The sequence below is a fragment of the Cavia porcellus genome, unplaced genomic scaffold (genome assembly GCF_034190915.1).
Source record: "Cavia porcellus strain 051 isolate PalLab524CR breed Dunkin Hartley unplaced genomic scaffold, mCavPor4.1 scaffold_13, whole genome shotgun sequence".
Classification (NCBI taxonomy): Eukaryota; Metazoa; Chordata; class Mammalia; order Rodentia; family Caviidae; genus Cavia; species Cavia porcellus.
Genome location: NW_026947496.1, coordinates 47,765,335 through 47,788,154, shown reverse-complemented (window position 1 = coordinate 47,788,154; position 22,820 = coordinate 47,765,335). Strand labels below are relative to the sequence as shown.

The following is a 22,820-nucleotide window of genomic DNA, read 5'->3' as shown; positions in this document are numbered from 1 at the left end:
GAAAAAAATCTGTAATTCATAATCTGACAACTGACTTGACACCATAATATAACAAATTCCAAAAACAAAAAGCCCAAACCTTTAGCAATGCGCAAAATACAGTGACAGCACAAAACTGTACAAATGGCCAATAAACACATGAAAAGTGATTAACATTAGTTAGCAGAAAATGCAAATTAAAACCATAGACACATGACATTTCGCATTCATGTGGGTAGCTAACACTGAAACTTTTTTTTTTAACATAAGATCTTTGCTACACTGTGCATAAATTTTATCTTTTCAACTCAGAGGCAAACCACATCTTAGTCAAACCACAGCTTACGTGCCTGTGTTAAAGATGAAGCTCAGGATCAAGACAGTCAAAGCTAATGGGTTAAACGTAGGCTCTTACCTGGCAAATCCTTGTGGCAGTTCTCCAAGGCCATAGAGTGGATAAAGGTACGGGCTTTTGCCATATCTCGCCAAAGACTCACTGTAAAGTTTAATTCTATCAATGGTTTCAAGACATGGCTGATCTAAGTAGCTGGAAAAAAGGAAATGTATGTTAAAAAAAAAATGGGTATTAGTTTTCTTTCTTGCTCAACTGGAAGTCATTTTCTGAAGTGATTTCAATTCATTACCTTCTTACCTACTTAAAAGACTTAGTGCTAAGTTTAAACTAGAACTTAATCTTTCATAGTACAACATGGCTATATTGAATTGGCTAAATAAGAATTTCCACTTTGTATTTTTTATGTTTTTTTTAAATTAAGGGGAAAAATTTAAAAAAATTAGCAGGATATACTATAGTAACTTTTTTTGATTTCCTATTAACTTGTTTTGAAGTCCTGCAATACTCCCACTATCTTGTTTTGACTGATTAGACTCCGTTCCATTCTGTATCAAGTTTGGGGGTATAGGCAACTACTTTGAAGGCAATAAGATTCACTAAGATGCCCCTTCTGGTTTGACTATTATCTCCTTTGGAAGTCCTGTAATGTTTACAATGTTTAAGTTTTATTGGTCTTGTTCTCCACTGTTTTGTTCAACTTTATAATACCTAATGAGATAGACAATTCTTTTTAAGGAAGCAAGAGACATTATTGTAACCATTGTTAATAATCTTGTACTCTGTTCTTACATCATGTACTATGTTTATCCTTGGTTTTGACTGACAGCTTTGTTTTGCTCTATTTGACTTTATTCTCTTCCAAAAAAAAGTAGTAAGAACTAAGGAGTAATAAAACCCAAAATGCGTAAATTTTGTTGTAAAAAAGAGAGGGAAAAAAAGTGCTCTAAAGGATACAACTGCAAGTGTGTTCAGGGGTGTTAAATAGCTGACCATATTAATGTTTTTGGTTGGATCATTGAAGACAACTGTTTGCAGTCTCTCTGCTTGAATGTTCACTTTGTATGCTTTGATACTGTGACTTGAGCAACTATCTCTAAGACGATAATGTGTAATCTATTAACTGGTGATTTCTTACTGTTTTGTTTTTTTTTGGTAGTTCTGTATTGTACCCTTACACTGCTTTGTTTTGTTTTGTTTATTCTCTTTTTCCTTTTAAATAAAATTTAAAAAAAAAAAAAAATTTCCTCTTTGGAGAACCGGGAAACACAGAGTTCCAATAAAAATATAAATCTAAAAACATGAAAGACTTACTCATCAGTTCGGTACAGTGCAAGAGAATGACCAGTAAAATCTATAACATCTTGGCCCAAGTCAAATTTCTTATACAGATCTCGCATTGTGGTCTTCTTAGGATCAATGCCCTCAAAAGTTCTAGGGTCTTTTTCATCAAAGTTGGCAACATACACTAGGAACTTTCTGAAGCGACGTTTTTCAAACAGTCCCATTAAGCCTACAAAGGAATTTTTCAAAAAGCACACACTCACAATAGGTCAATGAAGAAAAAATGTATGAGTGAGAAGAAAGTTTATGTGTATCATTAACTCAAACTCCTAGAATCAAAGTAAAAGGTAAGACATAGAAACTGACAATGCAGTTTCCAGGTTTACAAGACTTTAAACCCTCATAATTAAAACAGGTCAGTTGTAAGATCATCAATTTTATCTTACAATTACAAGTAATTATAACTAGGATTTACTTAAATGTAAGTTGAATTAGTCTCTAATACACAAAGTAAACAGGACTAAAAAAACATTATCTATGAATACATTAATCTCAACATTTCTCCTTTGATGAATCTGATTTACATTTAGCCAAATGCCTGAAACTGTGAACATGCTTCCTTTTCCTCTTCTAAACACTAAGATATACTATAGCATATAATGAGAAAAGAAGCTTAAAATATCAAAACAAATTATCATCAACAAAAGCTGATTACACTATTGATCACTTACAAAGTGTTAACCAGTTCACTGTTTTTTAACACTAAAAAATACAGATGAACAGATATAAACTTCAACCTTCCACTTACTCTTCCAGTTAATCAATATTTCTACTAGTAGGTTATGGTTTCTTTTTTATCTTTCTTCTCCTCTCCTAAATTGTATGTTATATAAAAATTTACTGATATATTCATCAACTGCCTAGAAAAGGGTCTATCACACAACAGACATTCAATAAATATTAGTTTACCAGATGGATAGATTTCTGAGATCCCTTTCCACTATCAAATCTATTATTCTGAGAAAATGGAATTACTTACTAGATGCCAGGGCTTCTGCTTCAGTAGAAGGAACCTTGTAGATTTTTCCTCCCTTGTAGACAAAGCTCCCTTCAATTACTTTGAAATCCATGTATCGAGTAACTTCTGTATAGAGCAGCATCTTGACCAGCTGACCTAGAAAAGTCATATAATTCAAACCATTACTTAAATCTTAGTACCACTGGTCTTGGGGAGGGGGGGTGCCTGAGGCAGGAAGATTGTTGTGAGTTCGAGGCCAGCCAGAAGTACAAAGTGAGACCCTGTCTCAAAAAAAAAAAAAAAAAAAAAAACCTTACTATCAATAAAAAGCAGCAAAATAAGTCCAGGCATGATAGCATATGCCTTTGATCTCAGGAGAATGAGTCTGGAGAACTGCAAGTTTAAGACTGGTCTGGCCAATTTATTGAGACTGTCACAAAAGTTTTAAAAATTAAAACAACTGAAGATATAGCTTAACAGGCCCTGAGTTCAGTCCCCAGTACTACAAAAATAAATGTGCTTTTATGGGTCACTAATGGCTCCCCAATTCTTTAACAATGTCTAACAATACACACACACAAAAAAAAAAAACCTCTAAAGGTTTATTTTAAATGCACAAATGGAATGTATATTTTTCGCATGTTTAGAAGTATTTTTAATGTTACAACTTCAAGATCAGTAACTCTTTAACGTGGTTTTCAGAAGCTATGAAATAATTCTTAGAGGTATAAGGTCGAGAATTATAGTAGTATTACAAATGGGTTTAGATTGCTTTATAGTTGCTATTATATTTCAAAGAGAGGCAACTGAAAAATATGTTTTCAAGCCAATTTATGTTCATGAAAGTGAACACCAACATCAGATAAAGAGCCAGGCCTGTAATTAGAAGTATTATCTTCATATAAGCCTAAGAATTCTCACACCAAAAGCAACAACCTCCTTTGTAAAATGAAAATTATCTTAAAGCTGATTGGAAAGGATACACACAGTAGGTAGGTAAACATTTAAAAACTCTTCTAACAAGAAATACAGTGATAAGGGGAGATTTTTATAGACAGATGTTAATGGACTTGTACAATTATATGAACCAGTTCCCAAATCAGGGAACAATACAAACTTACCTACAAAAGTATAATTTATAAAAACTGAATATGTGAAAAAAGTTCTAGTCAAAATGGAAAAGATAAATGGTGCTGAAGGAAAGTGACTGGCCATTTTGAAAAAATGAATTTTAATCTCTAGTTTTCAACCAATAATATAATAAAGTAGATGAATTTCATAAAATAGGTGAATCTGCTTACATGATAAAATGAGCAAGTTATTTTATATGGCAAAAAACTGAAACAGTAAAACCACTAAAAGAAAGTATCAGCCCTCCCACCTCGTGCTAGGGATTGAACCCAAGACCATGCAAGCAAGTGCTTTATGCACTAAGCTGCACTCCAGCCCTGAAAATATTAGTACTCTTATAACCTGGAGGCGGAAAGAAAATGTCTAAGCATATAAAGGAAAAAAAAAAAATCAACCTATATGATATGAAAATTAAAAGCATTTTGTACAGAAAAAAGTCATAAGGCAAATCACAAACAAGATATTTTCAACATATCTTTAAAAGGGGTAATAACCTGACTTATAAAGAATTTTTTCATATCAATACAGAAAAACTTCAACAGAAAATGTGCCAAGTATCAAACAGGACAATTCAGTAAAAACTAGGAAAGGAGGTAGATAGCTAAAACTCATTTCATCCTCTAACAAATAGGAATTTTAAAAGTCCAGATTTTACCTTTCAATATGACAAAAATTGAAGAAAACTGGGAAAAGGGTACTATTACTGGTGAAAAAAAATGTAACAATAAAAAGAAAAATATTTTTGATTGATAGGCTGAGGATTTAGCTACCAGTACAGTATTTACCTAGAATACATGAAGCTCTAGATTCAACCCCCAGCAAGAGAGACGTGGGGACACTGCGACCACTGCTAGTCAAATGTGGCAGCACACCCCCATAATCCCAGCTCTCTGGGAGGTTGAAGCAGAAGGATTCCAAGTTCAAGCCCAACCTAAGCAATTTAGCAACTTAGTGAGGACCTGTCTTATAATGAAAAATGAAAGGTTTAAGGATGTTGCTCAGTGAAAAGGTGTTGGGTTCAATTCCCAGTACTTTAAATAATCAATCGATCAATCAATCATAGCTTTTATCCCTAAAATTCACTTCTAGACACAAGCAACACAGCAAAAATATTCAAAATATATTCACCAAAAAGCATACTACATTAACAGGAATCCCCTAAAAAAATGTAATCCATCAAATTACAAACTATTAACCATAATCAGAAAAGATTGTGATTGTGTCACAATCAAAAGATTGTGAGATTGCAAAGTTTTTCCTTTGTAATTAACTGTTTTCTAATCTTAAGAAAATTATTTTACTACCTATACTCAGATAATAGCAATTTTTGCTTATACTTTACCTCAAAACAATTCAATTTTAAATTTCAGAAAATCTCCACATAGTGTTTTGTTTAAACTATTGAATATAAATTTTTTAAAAAGGGAAAAGTAGCACACATTTTACTTCATGAAATACAAACACATCTATAAGCAAAACTTAGCATCTTCATGTCATCTCAGAAAAAAAATATCATAGTAACATACAAAGATACTTCAGCCAGGCACAGTGACACATGACTGCAAGCCCAGCAGTCCGAGGTTGAGGTAGGAGAATCACCATGAGTGCAAGGCCAGCCTGGGCTATAGAAAAGAGTTCAAGGCCAGCATATGCTACATAGTGAGATCCTACCTCAAAAACCTAAATAAATTATATTAAAATAAAATTATATTTTATACTACTCTAAAATGAGAAAAGTATGATGAAAAGTTTTAAAAACATAAAAACTAAAAAAACACTCAAATGACTATTTATACAGGTCTAGTAATTTAAGATTATCACCAAAGAATCAAGAGGAAAATCTGTTACAAATATTTACAATTTTGACACGTATCACACATCATAGAGCCCCAAACTCAAAAAAACGAAAACCACTGATATTTATAAAATGTTCACAACTTGGGTTTGTATTGTACTAGCTAGAATTTTGTTTTTCCAGAGTCATTTACTAATAAGTCATATCCTTTTCCTTCCATTCTTACCAAACTCTAGACTCTCTTCAACCAAGCCCACTTCCTCATACTCAGAATAATATTCTCTGCTAAGAGAGGTTTCTATTTTCCAAATCTGATTCAATGTACTATCATAATTAAAATTAAGTTAGAATTTTTACCATTAGCCATCAGGAACTTGGGAATTAAGTCAACATTCCAGTCTCTTCCTCTCCCCATTGATGCTGGAGGTACTCCTGGTAATTTAAATCTTTTGTATAACTAAAAGCAAAACAAAAATACCCATAATGAAACAAAACTTAACATTTCACATTATAATATAAAACTGTCTTTCTGATTATGTGGTTTGATCATGTTAAACACTACCACATGAGGTAAAAGATAAGGGCACTTCATTTTTTATCAAATAAAATTTTCCAATGTTCAATAAATGTGTAAATATTACTTAACTTAGAAATAGAAAACACTGCAAAATTTGTTTTGTTTTGTTTTTTTACTTGCAGAAATGCAAAAGTACAAAACTATTAATGACACACTAGTCCTGCAAATTCATCCCTTATAATGTGGAGAAATCAAACAGCTATAAATTAAACTCCCCATTCTCCCCTAAATAAAATGCTAACAAAGGCTTAATTTTGCTTCTGTAACTTATGTAAAGGGTTATACATTTTAAATTCTTCAAGTCAGAAAAGATAACTAAAATTCGTTCTAATGATCATTTTTTAAGCTTTACAGAGGTATAACTGATACACAAGAGAGGCATGGTGGTGCATACTTGTAATCCCAGCACGTGCCAGGCTGAGGTGGGAGGACCTCTGAAAGCGAGCCCAGGCTGAACTATCTGGTGAGTTCAATACCATTCTAAACTACACAGAGAGACCCTAACTGAAACCTTCCCCAAATGATACATGATAAACTGCACACATTTTATACACTTTGATGAGTTTGGTTATATGTACACACCCTGGTAACTTTACTATCAAATATTAAACATATCCATCATCTGGTGTTTCATTTCTTGCAGGGTGGTTTTATTTTGTTTTTGTTTTCATGGTAGGAATCAATTTTTTTGTCTTTTTCTTTTTATTTTATCGGTACCGGGGATCGAACTCACGACTGCCTGCTTGCAAGGCAGGTGCTTATGCCGCTGAGCTAAATCCTCAGCCCCTGGTAGGAATCAATTTATAATTTCTGTGAGTTAAGCTTAGAAGCTTGGAATTTAAAGTTTGAGAGTATTAAATCCATGAATCCTTTTGTTCAGGTGAAGCAGAATATAAGCAGAACTAGTAGATACTCAGTAAAAGTTCATGAGACTCTGAATATGCGCGCGCGCGCGCGCACACACACACACACACACACACACACACACACACACACACACAGAGGCCATAAAGAAAGCAAGATCAGCTAATAAACGTACCAAGTATTGAAGGCACAGTACCAGCACATGCTTACAAACAAAGAGATCTAGTGGTCACCACCAGAAGCAGGGATCAAAATCATCATTAATGATAGTATATCTTGATACTATGTGGCCCCTAACATGATTTAGTTTGAAGTAATAAGAGTTACTTATAACCTAGCAGACTTCTCAAAAGAAAGTAGGGAGACTTCTGTGGATTAAGAGAATAAGGAGATACACTAAAACTGAATTATGGCTAATTTTAGCTACTCCTAGTTTTAAAAACAAAATGCTACTGGCAGGCTGAGGCAACAGAATCATAAATCTGAGCCTATCATGGGCAACTTAGCAACTTAGTGAGATCCCGTCTCAAAAAAAAAAAAAAAAAAAGAGGAAGAATAAGTTCTTGTGCTGTAGCTTAACAAGAAGGCCCAGCGTTCAACACCCTATATTGTTTTAAAAATTTTTGTTGCTGTTATTTTGTTTTGTTTTGTTTTTGATACCAGGGATCAAACTCACGACCTCACACTTATAAGGCTAAGTGCTTGAATAAAATTTTTTAAAGTAGACTAATCAGTTATATAAAACATTTGAAGAACTACTGGGAAATCTGAATATAGTATATATATTCACTGGTATTATCATCAATTTTCATAAATATAATAGTATTGTGTTTATACAAGAGAATGCTATTTTAATGGATGAGTGCTGAAATATGGAGTCCACCCAAAAAAATGTTAACACTTCAGACAAAGAAACATTGCTGTACTAATGTCTAGAAGCTCATGGCCACTACTTTGAGCACTTGTAGAGGCCAAAGGTAATTATACTAATCTCATGTCTTAATAAATTAGTATTACAATATTTATACAAGTTTTTCTTTTCCTGAAGTGTGTGTACATTTTTTGGGTAGTCTCTGTATATCAAATGTCTAAGCTACTTACAACTGTTCAAAATCAATAAAAACACCAACCAAAAAATAAGACAGGAAGCCAGGCATATGGCATACACTTGTAATCCCAGTTCTGAGAGGCTAAAAGAGGACTGCACATTCAATCCAGGCCTGGGCAATTCAGCGACTTAACAAGATCCTGTCTCAACAAATAGAGCTATAGATAGATACACACAGCTACAGGTATGTACAAAGGCCCTGGGTTCAATCACCTGTACCATTCAAAAAAAGGAAGATATGAAGGTGAAGCAAATATTTCCAAATGTTAAACCACGTATAGTAAATAGCACATGCCTATAATCCTGGCACTGGAGGGGCTATAGCAAGAGGATCACCTTGAGTTCAAGACTAGTTTGGGATATCTAGTGAGTTCAAGGCCAGCTACATAACATTCTATCTCAAAAAACCAAAAACGTTAAATGAGGAATTCTGATGTAAGATTTTTGATACACTGCTAGCATTATTTTACTTTTTCAGTATTACTAAATACAGAAAAAAAACTTCCTAAATCTAAAAAAGTCTCTGATAGTACATATTATCTTACAAACACAGTACAGCCTCATATCTATACAGATGGATATTCTACAAGGCCCACAGAGGAATAATAGTAAGACACACCTTAAAAATGCCTCATGCTGGGTGTGTAATTACACCTGAGGCAAAACACTGTCTCAAAAAAAAATAAAAAGAACCATATGGCAAAATAAACTAAGCTTCAAATTGTATAATATAAGTTTTCGATCTATCTCTGAGATTCTAACACCACAGAGATACTTTTATAATCTGAAAACTGGAGATAAAAATACATCTTTGAGTGACTGAGAGAATAAGATCATATGGAATGCACTGGCACTGTCCCCAGCACATTAGACATTCCTACCATCCTTTCTTGTCTATATTCTATTAACTTGGATAATAAGTACTAGATGGTAACAAAGGTCATAATTTAAATTTTACAAACCCCAGCCTCAACCCTAAGAAATTTTGATGCTCCAGATTGTTTTTTTTTTTTTTTTTTTAAGACAGAATTTCATTATGTTCAGGCAGGCTTTAAATTCACTTTGTAGCCCAGGCCGGCCTCAAACTTGCAAGTGATCCTTCTGCTTCAGCCTCCCAAGTGCTAGGATTATAGGCATTTACCACCCCACTTGGCCAGATACCCTATTCAAACAAATTAAACCATCTCTTAGGAATAAACTGGAGATTCACAGGCACATACTCTCAAATTATAAGAGGCATGCTAATTTTTACTAATACTTACATCTTCCAGTGGTGTTATAGATGCACTTTCTCCTCCATAATATGGATTTTGATCCATGTGAAGAACTTTCTTTCCATTCACTGACATTATACCTGACAGGATACATTCCTACAGTGAAAAAAATAAGTATTTTTAAAAGAAGGAAAGTCCTACAGGACATTTAGAATTGCTTCTTAAACAAAAAAGAACAAGCCTGCAAGAGGAGAAACAAGAAGCCAATTCACCCTTCTTGTGAGCCAGCTGGTATGTGGGCTGGGAGACAAAAACCCAACCCATAAGAAACAGGCTGATTTGGAGGAACACAGGCTGCGTTGAATAGCTACTGAGGTACAAAAGCAACTTAATGCTTGTAAAGTTTGATTGACTTTGCAGGCCAAAAGCCAGTAGTCTGAGCATCTATTTAGATAGCAATATGCAATATAGCAACTACAGGGGATTTCCCTCTGTCTTATTTTTGAATTCCAAAATAGTTCTATTTTGTTTTGTTTTATTACATATTCTGTTTTGATTGGTTTTATTCTGTTCTGTCTTGTTTGATTTTTTTATGTCTGTTGGTATGGGCAGCAGTTTTGAAAATTACAACAGGTATTGTGATAACCATTGTTGATTTCCTATTATCCTGTTTTGAAGTTCTATATCACTTTCACTGTTTTGTTTTGATTGGTTTTTATTCTGCTATAATTTGTTTGGTTTTACTCTTTAATACAAAATTTTTAAAAATTTAAAAATAAAAAATAATGGAAACAAAGCTTTTCTAAGTTAAGGTAGAGAAAAGGGGCTGAAAGGAGGAGAGAAGTAGGGGGAAAAAAAGATGTATTACATACAGGTACAAATTCTCTATGATGAATGTTTTCATTACATATATCTAAAATGTACTAATAAAAAAGAATTTCAAAAAAAAAAGAACAAGCTCATCATTAACCATTTTCTTGGTAATTAACAATTATATCCATGGAGTATGATGTAATTCATGAAGAAAGCCCTAAAGTAACCATGATTCAAAGTATGGTCTTAAACTATGAATCTTCATAGATCCAAAGATTAAAATACAAGAATGAGTCACTTTTTTTTAATACAAGTTGACATTTCCATTGATGATACAAAGTTAATGGTGGATAAAACTGTGACAGAAGCAAGGCATGGTGGTGCATGCCTTGTAATCCCAGCACTTGGGAGGTAGAGTCAGAAGGATCCCTGCATGTTCAAGACCAGCTTGGGCTACAAAGTGAGCTCAAGGCCAGCCTGAACTGCATAGTGAGACCCTGCGTTAAAAAGACAAAAAACAAAACCAAATAAACAAACAAAAAAACTGTGACAGAGACTCTAGACTACACTAATAGTCACTATATTCTTTACTACCAGGTACTTTCTTTAATGAAGCATTGAAAATTAACCTCATCAAACATATTCTCCTCAATACTCATCCTCTTATATTCTATATGACAAAATGGGAAGTACACAGACACTACTTCCAGCTCAAGGAAAATCTTTTGTGCCACTGATTGGTAAGCTGAACTAGCCCTTATTTTTAATTTTTATTTAAAAGAATACTGACTGAGTAAATTATGACTATTCAAGCTTACGTGTTTGGCAAGTATTTTTTTTTAAAAAATGAACACAAAGGAAAATAACCAGCACTGTTTGCAATTATAAAAGTCAAAATTCTAAAGGGAACCAGGTATGGTAGCACACACCTGATCCCAGCACTTGAGAACCAGAGACAAGACGAGCACCACTGAGTGCTGCATATTCTGATACATTAAATGAAACTTGTGCTGAATATTGACTTCAAGGCCAACCTGAACTACATAGCAAAACTCTATTTTTAAAAAGAAAAAAATCTTTTGAAGGTAAATTAGAATTCTGGAAAACTTACATCTACCACCAAGTTAAGTCCCCAATAAAAAGACTTTTCATGGGGCTGGGGGTATAGCTCAGCAGCATAAGCACCTGCCTTGCCAGCAGGCAGTCCTGAGTTCAACCCCTGGTACCAACAACAACAAAAAAAAGACTTTTCGGATGATTATCAGTGACAGTATTAAAAAATTCTTTTGATACTATGAAACAAAATGTGTCAACCTCAAGAAAGTGCATTTTTCAGAGTAAAACAGTATTTTTCAAATGACAGAGGAATGTTATAAAGGGTCGGGGATTTTAGCTCAGTGGCATAAGTGCCTGCCTGGCAAGCGCAAGGTCATAAGTTCGATCCCCACTACTGCCCAAAAAAAAAAATCACGCTGGAAAGAGAAGAGAGAAATTCAAAGAATAAGCTAAATTAAGGGATTTCATTTAATGTATCAGAAGATGAAAACATTAATGTACTTTTGGGTTTTACATTTGCAATTAACTTTCTTAAAAAATTGCCATTTGAGGGCCAGGGATTTAGCTCAGCGGCATAAGCACCTGCCTGGCAAGCATGAGGTCATGAGTTCAATCCCTAGTACCAAAACAAAAACAAAACTGCCATTTGAGTCTTATGAAAATAAAAGAACATACATTATAATCTCCATCTCTTTTCCTCTACAGCCTGATTTTTTTTTTCATAAAATTCAGCTATACAAATGTCACAACAGAAGACAAACAGATATGAGAATCTGGCTTTTATTAGGGCCACACAATACAGAGATTTGCAGAAAATATATGACGATGTTCTCATAAATTTATTTTAGAAAATAGTTACATTTAATGAAATTGTCATTCATGTCAACATGTAATGGGTTTATTATGTTATTTCAAGTGAATTAATGTATTTTTATTTCTGTTGATTTCCAATATTGTAACCAGCCTTATAAACAAAAGTTCTTCAGTGTCCTCAATTTTTCAAAGTATAAACAGATTCCGAAACTGAAATGTTTGAGAACTACAGCCCTAAAGAAGCAAGAAAGCTATGTGTGATAGTATACACTTGTAATCCCAGAAATTGGGAGACTGAGGCAGGAGGATTCCTGCAAGTTTGTGGCCAGGCTAGGCTCAAGACCAGCCTCACTACACAACAAGTTCCTTTCTAAAATGAAAAAGCATCCAGGATAACCATTAATGGCCGGCCATGTTGGCACACACCTATAATCCTAACACTCAAGAAGCTGAGGCAGGAGCATCTCTTCAAATTTAAAGGCCAGTCTGGGCTACACAGTGAGTTCACGGCCAGCTACTATAAAATGAGATCCTGTCTCAAAAAACAAACAAACAAAAAAAACCACCATTAATGATCTGATAATCAAACAGAAAATGGTAAATAAAGCAGGATAGAAATGGGACTATAACAATTTAGGATGGCAAGGGATTAAGAACACATTAATAAGAAGAAATGGAGATAGGCTACACATTCATTTAAAACTTCTTTGGGGAAATAACTAGAGAATACTAGAGACTGACATTTCCACTGATGATACTGCCCTTGCAGTAAACTGTTATCTCAAGGCTTCCCCGTTCCCCCCCCCCTTTTTTTTTCATGTTTTACTTTGAGATAAGATCTGTAGCAGAGTTGTAATAATCTACGCTTTCTGAAGACAAATGAAACTATCCATCTTTTCTTTTCTTTCTTTCTGTTTTTTTTTTTTTGTTGTTGTTGTTGTTGTTGTTGTTTTTGAGAGAGGGTCTCCTATGTAATTCAGTCTGGCTTTGAACTCACTATGTAGTCCAGGCTGCTTGCCATAATCCTCTTTCCTCAGCTTCTCAAGTGCTGGAATTACAGGCATGTGCCACCACACCCAGCCCCACATCTTTATAAACCTTTAGTTTCCCAAATTTGCCAAAAGACTTTTACAGAAATACAATCTCATTCCAATAGTCTAAATGACTCTAAAATCTTCATTTTAAAAAATTCATACAAATTTCAATTTTCCCTATATAATGCATCTATTTAGTTAGCATTTTTAAGTGATTTAAATTACTTAACATCAGTGTCAACTTTTTCTGTAGGAGTGTGTTTAATTGGCTCAAGAAGCAAAACATTACGTTCCAGAAGGCTCATCAACTTCAAATTTTACTACAGGAGTGTGCATCATTTTTCATTTGGCTCAAGAAACAAAATGTCATGTTCTAGAAAGCTCCCTGCACCCTACTCCTATCATAATCTCCACCATCCCCCTTCACTCTAATGACTACCAATAGCAAAGATTTGTTCTGCTTTTGAACTCTGAATAAATGGAATTATATAGTATTTTTTTAATCTGATATCTTTCATTGGACATTATTTTAAGACTCATTTATGGTTATAAGGTCTAATTTATTCTCATTATTATAGAGCAGGGGTTCCCAACACACAAGCCAAATCCAACCTGCAGACTATTTTATTGAATAAAGTTGTATTGATAAATATGATGTCCATTTATATATATATTATCTTTGGCTGCTTCAGAGTACCACAGCAGAGTTGCAAAGTTGTGATAAAGACTATCTGTCTTGCAAAAACTACTACCTGGACCTTTATAGAAAGCATGCCTATTTCTGCAAGCAGAGAACCTCAAAGTGTGATTCCTGGTTTAGCATCATCTGCAAACTTTTTCAGTCTCTGAAACCTCACACTGCATTCATGACTTTTGGGGTTGGATAAAAGTCTCCAGAGTGTAAGTCAGCAAGTCTGGGATAGGGCCTGAGAATCTGCATTTCTAACAGGCCCAAGGTGGTGGGATGCTAGCTATACAGGACAGATTTAGAAAGCCCCATCTAAAGAGGTGTTTCCAAATAACAATTGTCTAAGGATCATATTAAAATGCAGATTTGGACTCATCTATCGGGTTTGGAGATTAAGCTGCTGTATTTTTGCTGTTTTTTTTTTTTTTTTTTTTTTTTTTTTTTGCTTTTTCGGTTTTTTATCGGTACCAGGGATCGGACTCACGACCGCCTGCTTGCAAGGCAGGAGCTTATGCCGCTGAGCTAAATCCCCAGCCCATTTTTGCTGTTTTTAGGTGTTGTAGATATTGCTACACAACCCATACTCGGGGTAACAAAGTTCTAGAGGACTTCACAGGATGAATACAACCTGTGGACAGATCCCATTGGTACACTAGGATTTACTTACACATACTACTATTAGTGGACACTAGCATGGTTTCCAGTTTAACACTCTTAAACACTTTCACGTGTCCTTCAAGTATGCATTTCTATTAGACCACCAATCCACTTTCCAAAATAGTTGAACAATTTACTTTTGTCAGCAGTGTAGAAACACCCCTGCCATTCCAAATTGTTGTTTAACACTTACTGTTGTCTTTTTAGTTTTAGCCATTCTTGTTAATTACTTAATCTGTACTTGTAGTTAACCAATCAATTACTTTTTAAATAGTTGATTACATATTAGGTTATCTCTTTTTTTAATAAAGTATCTTTTTGCTCATTTTTAAAATGAGCTTTCCGATTCATCTTACAGCTTTATAAGAGTTCTTTGTATGTTCTGGAGATACATTAAGTTCTTTCTTGGTTAAATGTACTGCAAATATTTCTTCCATTCTATGGCTTGCCTTTTTATTTGCTAATGTCTTGATATACTGAACTCTAACACAGCTGTAGTAAGAATTATCAGAGCAAATCTAAGACTAAGCAAATCTACAAAACAATCTAAATTATAGTTCATTACTGTACTTTTAAATCAAGTACAAAACCCTGTATCTGAACTAAAATATCCTCAATAAAGAAAAAGACAATGTCTGGAATGTACAATTTTTAAACATATAATGCTGAGAATAAACTGGTTAATTATCAAAGTGTACATTTCTAATCACAATTCCCTACTAGAATTACTGCGTAGAACAAACAACAGGAAAAAAAAAAAAAAACCTCTCTGGAATACACAAACAGCTATGGAGATACTCTCAATTTTTTAACATACTATTTCTAACACAATTTATTTCCAGACACATGGTGAGTTACATGCAAATTATGTGATGAGTGGCTGACTACACACACCAAAAGCACAGAAAAGTAGAAGCTACCAGCCTAACAGCAAAGGAGTAGGGAGAGATCTAAAAAGAATTCAAAATAATCAGTATCACATTATTTAAACGAAGATCATAGTTCTCACAAAGCTTACTGGTTTTAATGATTTCATTATATTATACATAATAATTAATCCTCATGATGTGAAAACTTAGTTATCAAGTAAATTAGTTGAGTTCCTTAGTTTGTTAAACAAGTTGGGATATCTTTTAGAAAGGCCTTAGGATAACGGGATAAGTTTAAAGGGATAACTCTTGATTCCTTAAAACAATCCTTTATAAAGACTACTTCATTTTTTCCTACAAAGAAAATAAGACTTTACTATATAGTTTTTTACCAAATCATTTTAGTTGTTCTTTATTAAAGTTATTATCAGTATTCGTGGACTAATATGAGTTTATTTTAGACTTAATACAAAAAATAACACTAAGCTACACAAAAAACACCAACACTTTCTACATTTCCTTTAAAAATAACAAATGCCACCTGGCATGGTAGCACATGCCTATAATCCCAGCGTGTGGGAAGCAAAGATCAGGAGGACTACTGTAACTTCTAGGACAACCTGGACTACATAGTGAGTTCAAGGCCTGCCTAGTAAGCAGACCCTGTCACAAAAAAATCAGAAAACCAGGACAGAAGTGGTAGCCCATGTGCCTGTAATCCCAGCACTGGGAGGCTGAGACAGGAGGATCAATGTGAGTTTCAGGCCAGTCTGAACTGCACAGCCTGTTTCAAAAACAAAACAAACAAACAAACAAACAAAAAAATCAAGTACTCAAAGTACTAAACACATTGGGCACCATATAATATGGAATATGCCTTTATCAGGTTCTTAAATCTCAGCCAAAAATTAAGGTCATTGATTTTCTAGTATATTCACTCTGGACACTCAAAGTTAATTCTAATCCAACAGTTTTTTTAATTTTGGTAGTCTCATCATTTAACTTCCAGTCCTCTAAGTCAGGGTACCATTAAAAATGCGGGTCCAAGATTTCTCATCAACATCATCCTGTAACTACTACTACTATCAATGTTGGTAATAATGTGATTGCCCTGAATTGTTATAATGCTAAAAGAACATCTTAGGAAATAATCTAGGAAGATTCACTGAAATTAAAGTTATCAGGGCTATTAAATGATATCTGATTTCTATTTAAGTATCCACTACTTACCAATAAGCTCACATTCCAAATGAAAATTTAAATAACTGTAATTTTAATTTAGTCATTATATAGTAAGATTGTGCCATCTTTGATACAAAATGGTGCTTCTAAGATGATTGTGCTACAAATTCTATAAGTTCTTGGAACAAAATAGCTAACACTTACAGGATTGGAACAATTGTGCATATTATTGTATGGTGATCTGAGGAACTTTGAAGATCATTATGTAAAATAACAACCCTAGTTATGCTCCTACCATCTTGTTCTGTAGGCCTATATTGTCAGTGTTTTGGGCTCTTTGCTATTGTTATTTATGTCTTTTTTGTTTCGTGTTTTTCTAGGAATTTGTTTTGTTATGCTTTGTTTTTCTCTCTAATACAGAAAGGATAAGTAAACATGTAGAGACTCATACAGGCATATAACAGTTTATGAGAATCGATTATATAATGCACGATGAGATGAACAGATACTTTGAAAAAAAAAAAGGATACTAAGGTACCCAGTGCTGATTCCATAGCATCATACTGTGAAATCCACCGATATTATTATTCTTTGTTCAGAGTGATTTTAGTCTGCTTTGTATTAATTTCAACATACATGAATGTATGGACAGCTATTTTGAAGAGAACCAGAGACATTATAGCAGCCATTGTTGACTTCCCTATTGTCTGGTAAATGCCTTCATCATCCTGTTCTAATCAGTTTAATACTACTTTGTTTTGTATGAATTCATTGTGTGTCAAGATATGGACAACAGTTTAGAAAAAAACAAGAGAATATGATAGAAGTTTCTTGCTTTGAAATCGGTGTCTCTTACATTGTTTTCTTCTGATCTGCTTTGTTCTGTTTTGTTATGTTTCATTATGTTTCGTTTTACCCTCTTTAAAATAAAATTTGAGAAAATTTTTTAAAATGGTGCTTCTGAATTAGAGATGTGGAAACCTGCTTGATGATGGATTTGTACTCATTCATCTATGTTTAACTGACCTCATTCATAAACAAATCTGAATGACCAGAAATAACCACAGGAAGAGTGAAACTGGCTCTTACAACACTCTGGCAGCAGTAGTACCATTCCAATAGGAAACTCCACCAAACTCCTAAGCTAAGTTTGCCATCAAGCTTTTTTCTTTAAAGCACAGCAGCCAAGCCTATTCATACAGTAGCATCTATGCATCAAATAGTCTTCCTGATTTAACATCTAAAAAATTCAACCCAATCTCCCATATTCAAAATGACTTAATGTCTTCCAGGAGAAACAATCACATCTGTTTGTTCCTATATCCTGAACAGTCACATGTCTATTTCTGGACTGTTCAAACATAATGTAGAGATGCGTATTCTCCAATCATCACAAAATATAAACAGATCTTTCCTTCAAAAAAATTTAATAAAACCTTACTGATTTTCTCTTGTCTAGAGAAATTTAAAAGTTATTTCAGAGTGTTATCTAAAAAAAGTTAATTTGATCCTGATAATTATAATGCATTTCAAAAATGCATTTCAATTTGATGTGGTGGTTTATATTGTGACTAAGTCAAATTATATAGAATTTGCATTATTTACATCTATATTCATTACCTAGCACAGTGGAATTTCACATTTTCCAAAACACTGATAATCAATGGTTCTCCCTAAAAACTAAATTCTTTTGCAAGATGAACATTCCTCGTATTAAAAATGCAAGAAAAAGTACAAAATACAAAACTTGCCTGCATTGTTTGCAGAACATTATCTAAAGATTTCTATAACCAGACAGATACCAGAGAACACATGTACAATGTTATTAGAGATGCCTTGTATTCGTCTATTACGAAAGCATTCTTCAGGTTATTGATCTAGCTTCTAAGTCCCTGAAGGGAATCTGGTAGTACAAAGATCTTGGCCTCTAACAATCACCAATCCATTTCTTAAGGGAAAGAATCTACAAGAGACAGTAGGAGCTGAGAACAAACCAAAGGAAAAGATGGCAAAGTCTGGTGCCAAAGCATTTGAACAGACAAGTTTTGAGAAAACTCATTTTCAAATCTGCAAATGCTCAGTAAGTGCGATGAGAGGGTTGTTTAAAGGAGTCAATGAGGCTTAGAGGAGGATTTTATAGGAAAACCAATCTCTTCCTTTTCTCCAAAAACTTAAACCACCAATTACAAAGCAATGATTATCTAGTGACTTGACAGGAAACCTTCAACCTGGCTTTGGCAGCCAGACTGGCTAGTAGCAGTGATACTAGCTAAATAGGAAATGCAACTGTGAGCGGTTACACCCTCCCTCCCCCCCACCCCCCGCCCAGAGCTGCTCCGCTTCCAATCGGGAGAGGTCATCGACTCAAAAGAGAAGCATCTGCACGCTACGGCTGGCTTATTTTTAATTCCTTCCCTCTTCAATCCTACAAGAGGCTGCAGCTTTCTTTACTCTCTTGCTTTTACTTGGCCAACTGACTGGCTTCACGGACGCACGACCTGAGTTTCCGAGGCCGAGGCCACCCGTGCCACCCAGCTCGCTAGGCGCCTTCCAACCAGGCCATCTCCATCAGCCACTACTCCTTCGGTTACAGCAAGGCAGCCTATGAAACACAGCCCCCGAGCAGATGCAACCACAGGCCGGAGGATTTCGGGTGCAGAGCATTCCAGTGCCTGGGGTGGGGGTGCGCCCACCGCGTCCTCGCGTGGAGGGGGGAGACAGGTGGGAAGGCTGAGCGACAAGAAGCGAGAGGCGCTCCCCACCCGGGGCCAGCACACATGAGCGTCCCTCTCCCTTGAAGCCGCCCGTATCCTCTCGCCGCCAGTAGCTCACCGTCAGGCCGGTGCCCAGCACGATCACGTCGTATTCCTCATTCATGACTGGGCAGGGCGAGGACTAAGGTCCGAGAGAGGAGAAAGCGCCGGGGCTCTGCAGCCACCCTAGGGAGGCGGGAAGATGCTCTGGACGTCCTCGGACCCGAGGGAAAAGGGAAGACCAAAGGCGAGATAAAATGGAGCTGATGAGGAGGCGAGGCCCGCAGCCACCTCAGACGGGAAGAGAAGAGCAGAGCAGGGAGGGGAGGGAGGGAAGAGCTGGGAGGGTGCGGCGCGCTGCCCACAGAGCCTTCGCGGCCGGGGCGGGGCCTGCAGAGAGGCTAAAATAGCCGCCAGTCACGCGCTTCCCGTCTTCTCACTGGCTAGCCCATTCCCTTGTCCAACCTTCTTTCTTTCTCGTCACTCGCGAGAGGAAGGCGGGACGTCGCCATCTTGACTTCCGGCTCCCGCCAGTTCTCTGCCACCGTGGTCTGGGCGGCGGCGCGCGAGTAGGACATCGAATACTGCGAGAGAAGTGGCACGGAGGCTGAGACCTAGCTTCTGCTTTTCATGATTCTTGCTGGTTGAGCAGGAACTCACAAAGCCCAAAACCCCAGGGCCCGACCGCTGCCCTTGGACTTTGAACGGGTGTGCGCCTTCTGCTGCGTGCGGGGCCACGTGGGTGAGGAGCGCCGGTCGGGCGCCTCTTGGGGGCTGGGAGTGTTGTCTCCGGCGGCAGCCTGACCCCTGCTGCTCCGTGCGAGGCGGGGCTGACTGGGATTGGGAAGCGCTCAGACATTGTGATAATTAGCGGCCTGTGTCATACTTGTTTGGTTTTGTTAAAAAATTTGGCCTAAACTGGTGTCCTAGTTGAACAGTAAAATACGGCCCGAAGTGGCCTCCACATATAGTGAACTGCGTCCTACTTTGATAATGCAAGTGCTGTAGATAGTACCCTAATTGAAGGGTATACCTGGTAACCAAGCAACTAAACCTCAACCAATCACAAATTGAACGCTGCCAAAGCGTTCCAAATAAGGCAAATGCTGAATTGCACTATTCAGGTAATCTTTGGACAGTTCCTGTTTTTCTAGCTATACTGCTCACACATTGTAGGTGGGGGTATTCTGGAACATTTTTGGTCTAAAATACTGCCTGGTTCTATTTCTTGTTTAAATAAACGTTAAATTTAACCCTTCAGTTTTCCTATTTTTTTTTTTTCTTTTGAACGTCAAGCCACAGCTCTAGAAACCCATCAAAGCCATTTAGACCCCATGATCGCTCCAGCAACCGGAGGTCCAATAAGTGTGTATTTTGGACGCTAAGTTGCACTCATTTTGTATTCTGAGCTCTCAGCATATCTGAACAAACTTTATTTATTTTTTCTTATTTCCCCCCCCCCCGAGTTGGCTTCAGTCAAAAGGCTTCTAACTGGGTTCATAGTTTAAATTGGTTTTAACAGTATTATCAACTTTTTTTTTCTTTTTTTTTTTTTGGATTCTTAATTACAACCTATTCAACAGTTCTAAAGTCTAGACCTCTACTTTCTGGGACACCAGCTACGTTTATCTGTCAAAATTGTTGGCGTATCTAGGTATAGTGTTACATGCCAGTAATCCCATTATTCAGGAGACTGAGCCAGGCAGATCACAAATTTAAACCCAACCTGAGCAGTATAGTGACTTAGCAAGACTATGTCTCAAAAAAAAAAAAAAAAAAATGGAGATTGGAGGGATAGCTCAGTGCAAAGGCTTTAGGTTAATTTTCAAGTACCAGAGGGGGGAAACAAAGATCCCAGGAAAAGAATGGAAAAACTGGAAGAATATGTTAATGACCTTTCTAAAAATTCTTCAAGGTAGATGGGATTTAATTTAGCTGCTCAAGCACTTGCCTGGTAAGGTTGAGGTCATGAGTTTGAGTCCCCCCCAGTATCAAAAAGTAAAGTAAATAAATAAGTAAAATTCTTCAAGGGAGGGACCAAGAGAAGCTAAGGAAATTTCTGAAAGACTTAAATTCAGTCCCTAAAGTTTTTCTCAAGGTTAACTGATCCTTTATACAGTTTTACAGGCAAAATAAGGATGAACAATTCCAGGTTACAGAACTCATCTAGAAACACTGAAGCATTCTTGGCTCAAAAATGTATCAAGAACATTTCCAGCAGCAACCAAAATGTCAGGAAAAATAGGCAGCCATAAACCGTATCATGAGAGAATGGGGAAAGATCAGTCCTACAACTCTGATTTTCCAGTTACTTTCCTGCAGTTTATACAAAAACCAGAGACTTAGGAGTCTGGAATTGGTCCAGTGAAAGATACCAGAAGGAAACTAAAAGGTTAGCAAACCTGATACAGTATGCAAGACTCAGTAAAGTAACTCCTGGAATGGTGTTTTTAGTCAGTGGATTGTATGATACCTTGACAGCTACAGGAGTCAAAAGCTGATATGCCCCCAAAGTCTCTGAAACTAGCACCACCTTAGTAGTTACTTCACCTCAAGAAATAGATCAGTGGGCGTGCTGATGCACACCTGTAACCTTACTTGGGAGGCTGAGGCAGTAGTTCAAGGCCAGCCTGAACTATATTAAAGACCAGGTTTCAAACCCACCCCGTACCCAACAACAACAAAAAAAGTCTGCACAAATTGCATCATTTTACAAATTTGGATATGACGTAATGTTTGGTATTGCAGTTACTTCATCTGGAAAAATAATGCAAAACAAGGGTGGAAGAGCTTTTACCCATTTATAACATCATTTGGAATTCCAGATTTTAAGGGCCTTGCCAATTCATTAATTGACATATGATCCATCTTGTTATCATTTGGCTCAATAAGTTGTGAGGCAAATTATGAGTTATGTATAGTATATTCAACATGAACTACCTGTCACTTTCGGAGATCATTAAGCAGATACAGATGGTCTCCCAAACAACTACATGTAACATACTCCCAACACTTTTCTCGAACAGAACAATTGTTATGTTGTCCTGTTGCCATGAAGTTTTTGACTCTTGAAGGCCTCTTAAAATATCAAACAATTTAAATTCTGTATTTAGTAGAGTAGTCCTATGAGTTGTCCCTTCAAGTCTCCCAAACTTCTTGGCCTCTACAAACCACTGGATGAAACAGCATACTCTATAATGCTTCTGCTGCTTCTGAGAGAACACCAGAAGCAAGTTTAAGAATCTCTGTGCTTGCCATTGCTATTATTTGCTCACACATGTGATTAACATGGGTCCAATGATCAAAACATAATGGTGAAATAACTTCCAAATTGCTGGAATGGTTTATAATTATCATTTGGTTTACCAAACCCATAATCCTGAAAAGACAAAAAAATAACATGTTGGGCACCTTCTACCATCTGATGGTCACTTTTAACATTTACAGACAGACTTCATTCAGTTGCTACCCTTAAGTTTCCAGTATGTGTTTATAATAGTTTGTATGTTTTCTGGTTGAACAGAAGGTTTTCCAGATAGGAAAGCTGATGCTTGGTAAGAAACTACTGGAGAATGTGTTTCTTTCATGGGACATCCCTGCAACATTTCACACAGGGAATTCCATAGAACAATA

At 36.1% G+C, this 22,820-nt stretch overlaps 1 protein-coding gene across 3 annotated transcripts in view; it reads right to left on the bottom strand.

Moving 5' to 3' along the window:
- The window catches only part of Gdi2 (GDP dissociation inhibitor 2), a 35,806-nt gene extending 16,253 nt beyond the window's left edge, over nt 1-19,553 (bottom strand). For 2 of the 3 annotated variants that reach the window (XM_063260183.1, XM_063260184.1), the window contains exons 1-6: nt 19,267-19,553; nt 9,371-9,478; nt 5,917-6,016; nt 2,655-2,789; nt 1,646-1,844; nt 395-526 (exon numbers count right to left, since the gene is read on the bottom strand). In XM_063260183.1, coding sequence (XP_063116253.1) covers nt 395-526; nt 1,646-1,844; nt 2,655-2,789; nt 5,917-6,016; nt 9,371-9,478; nt 19,267-19,311 — 719 coding nt within the window. In that variant the 5' untranslated portion in view covers nt 19,312-19,553. The remainder of the gene's footprint in view (nt 1-394; nt 527-1,645; nt 1,845-2,654; nt 2,790-5,916; nt 6,017-9,370; nt 9,479-19,266) is intronic. The other variant, XM_005008529.4, reaches the window with a different exon arrangement.
- Nucleotides 19,554-22,820: the final 3,267 nt, after the last annotated feature.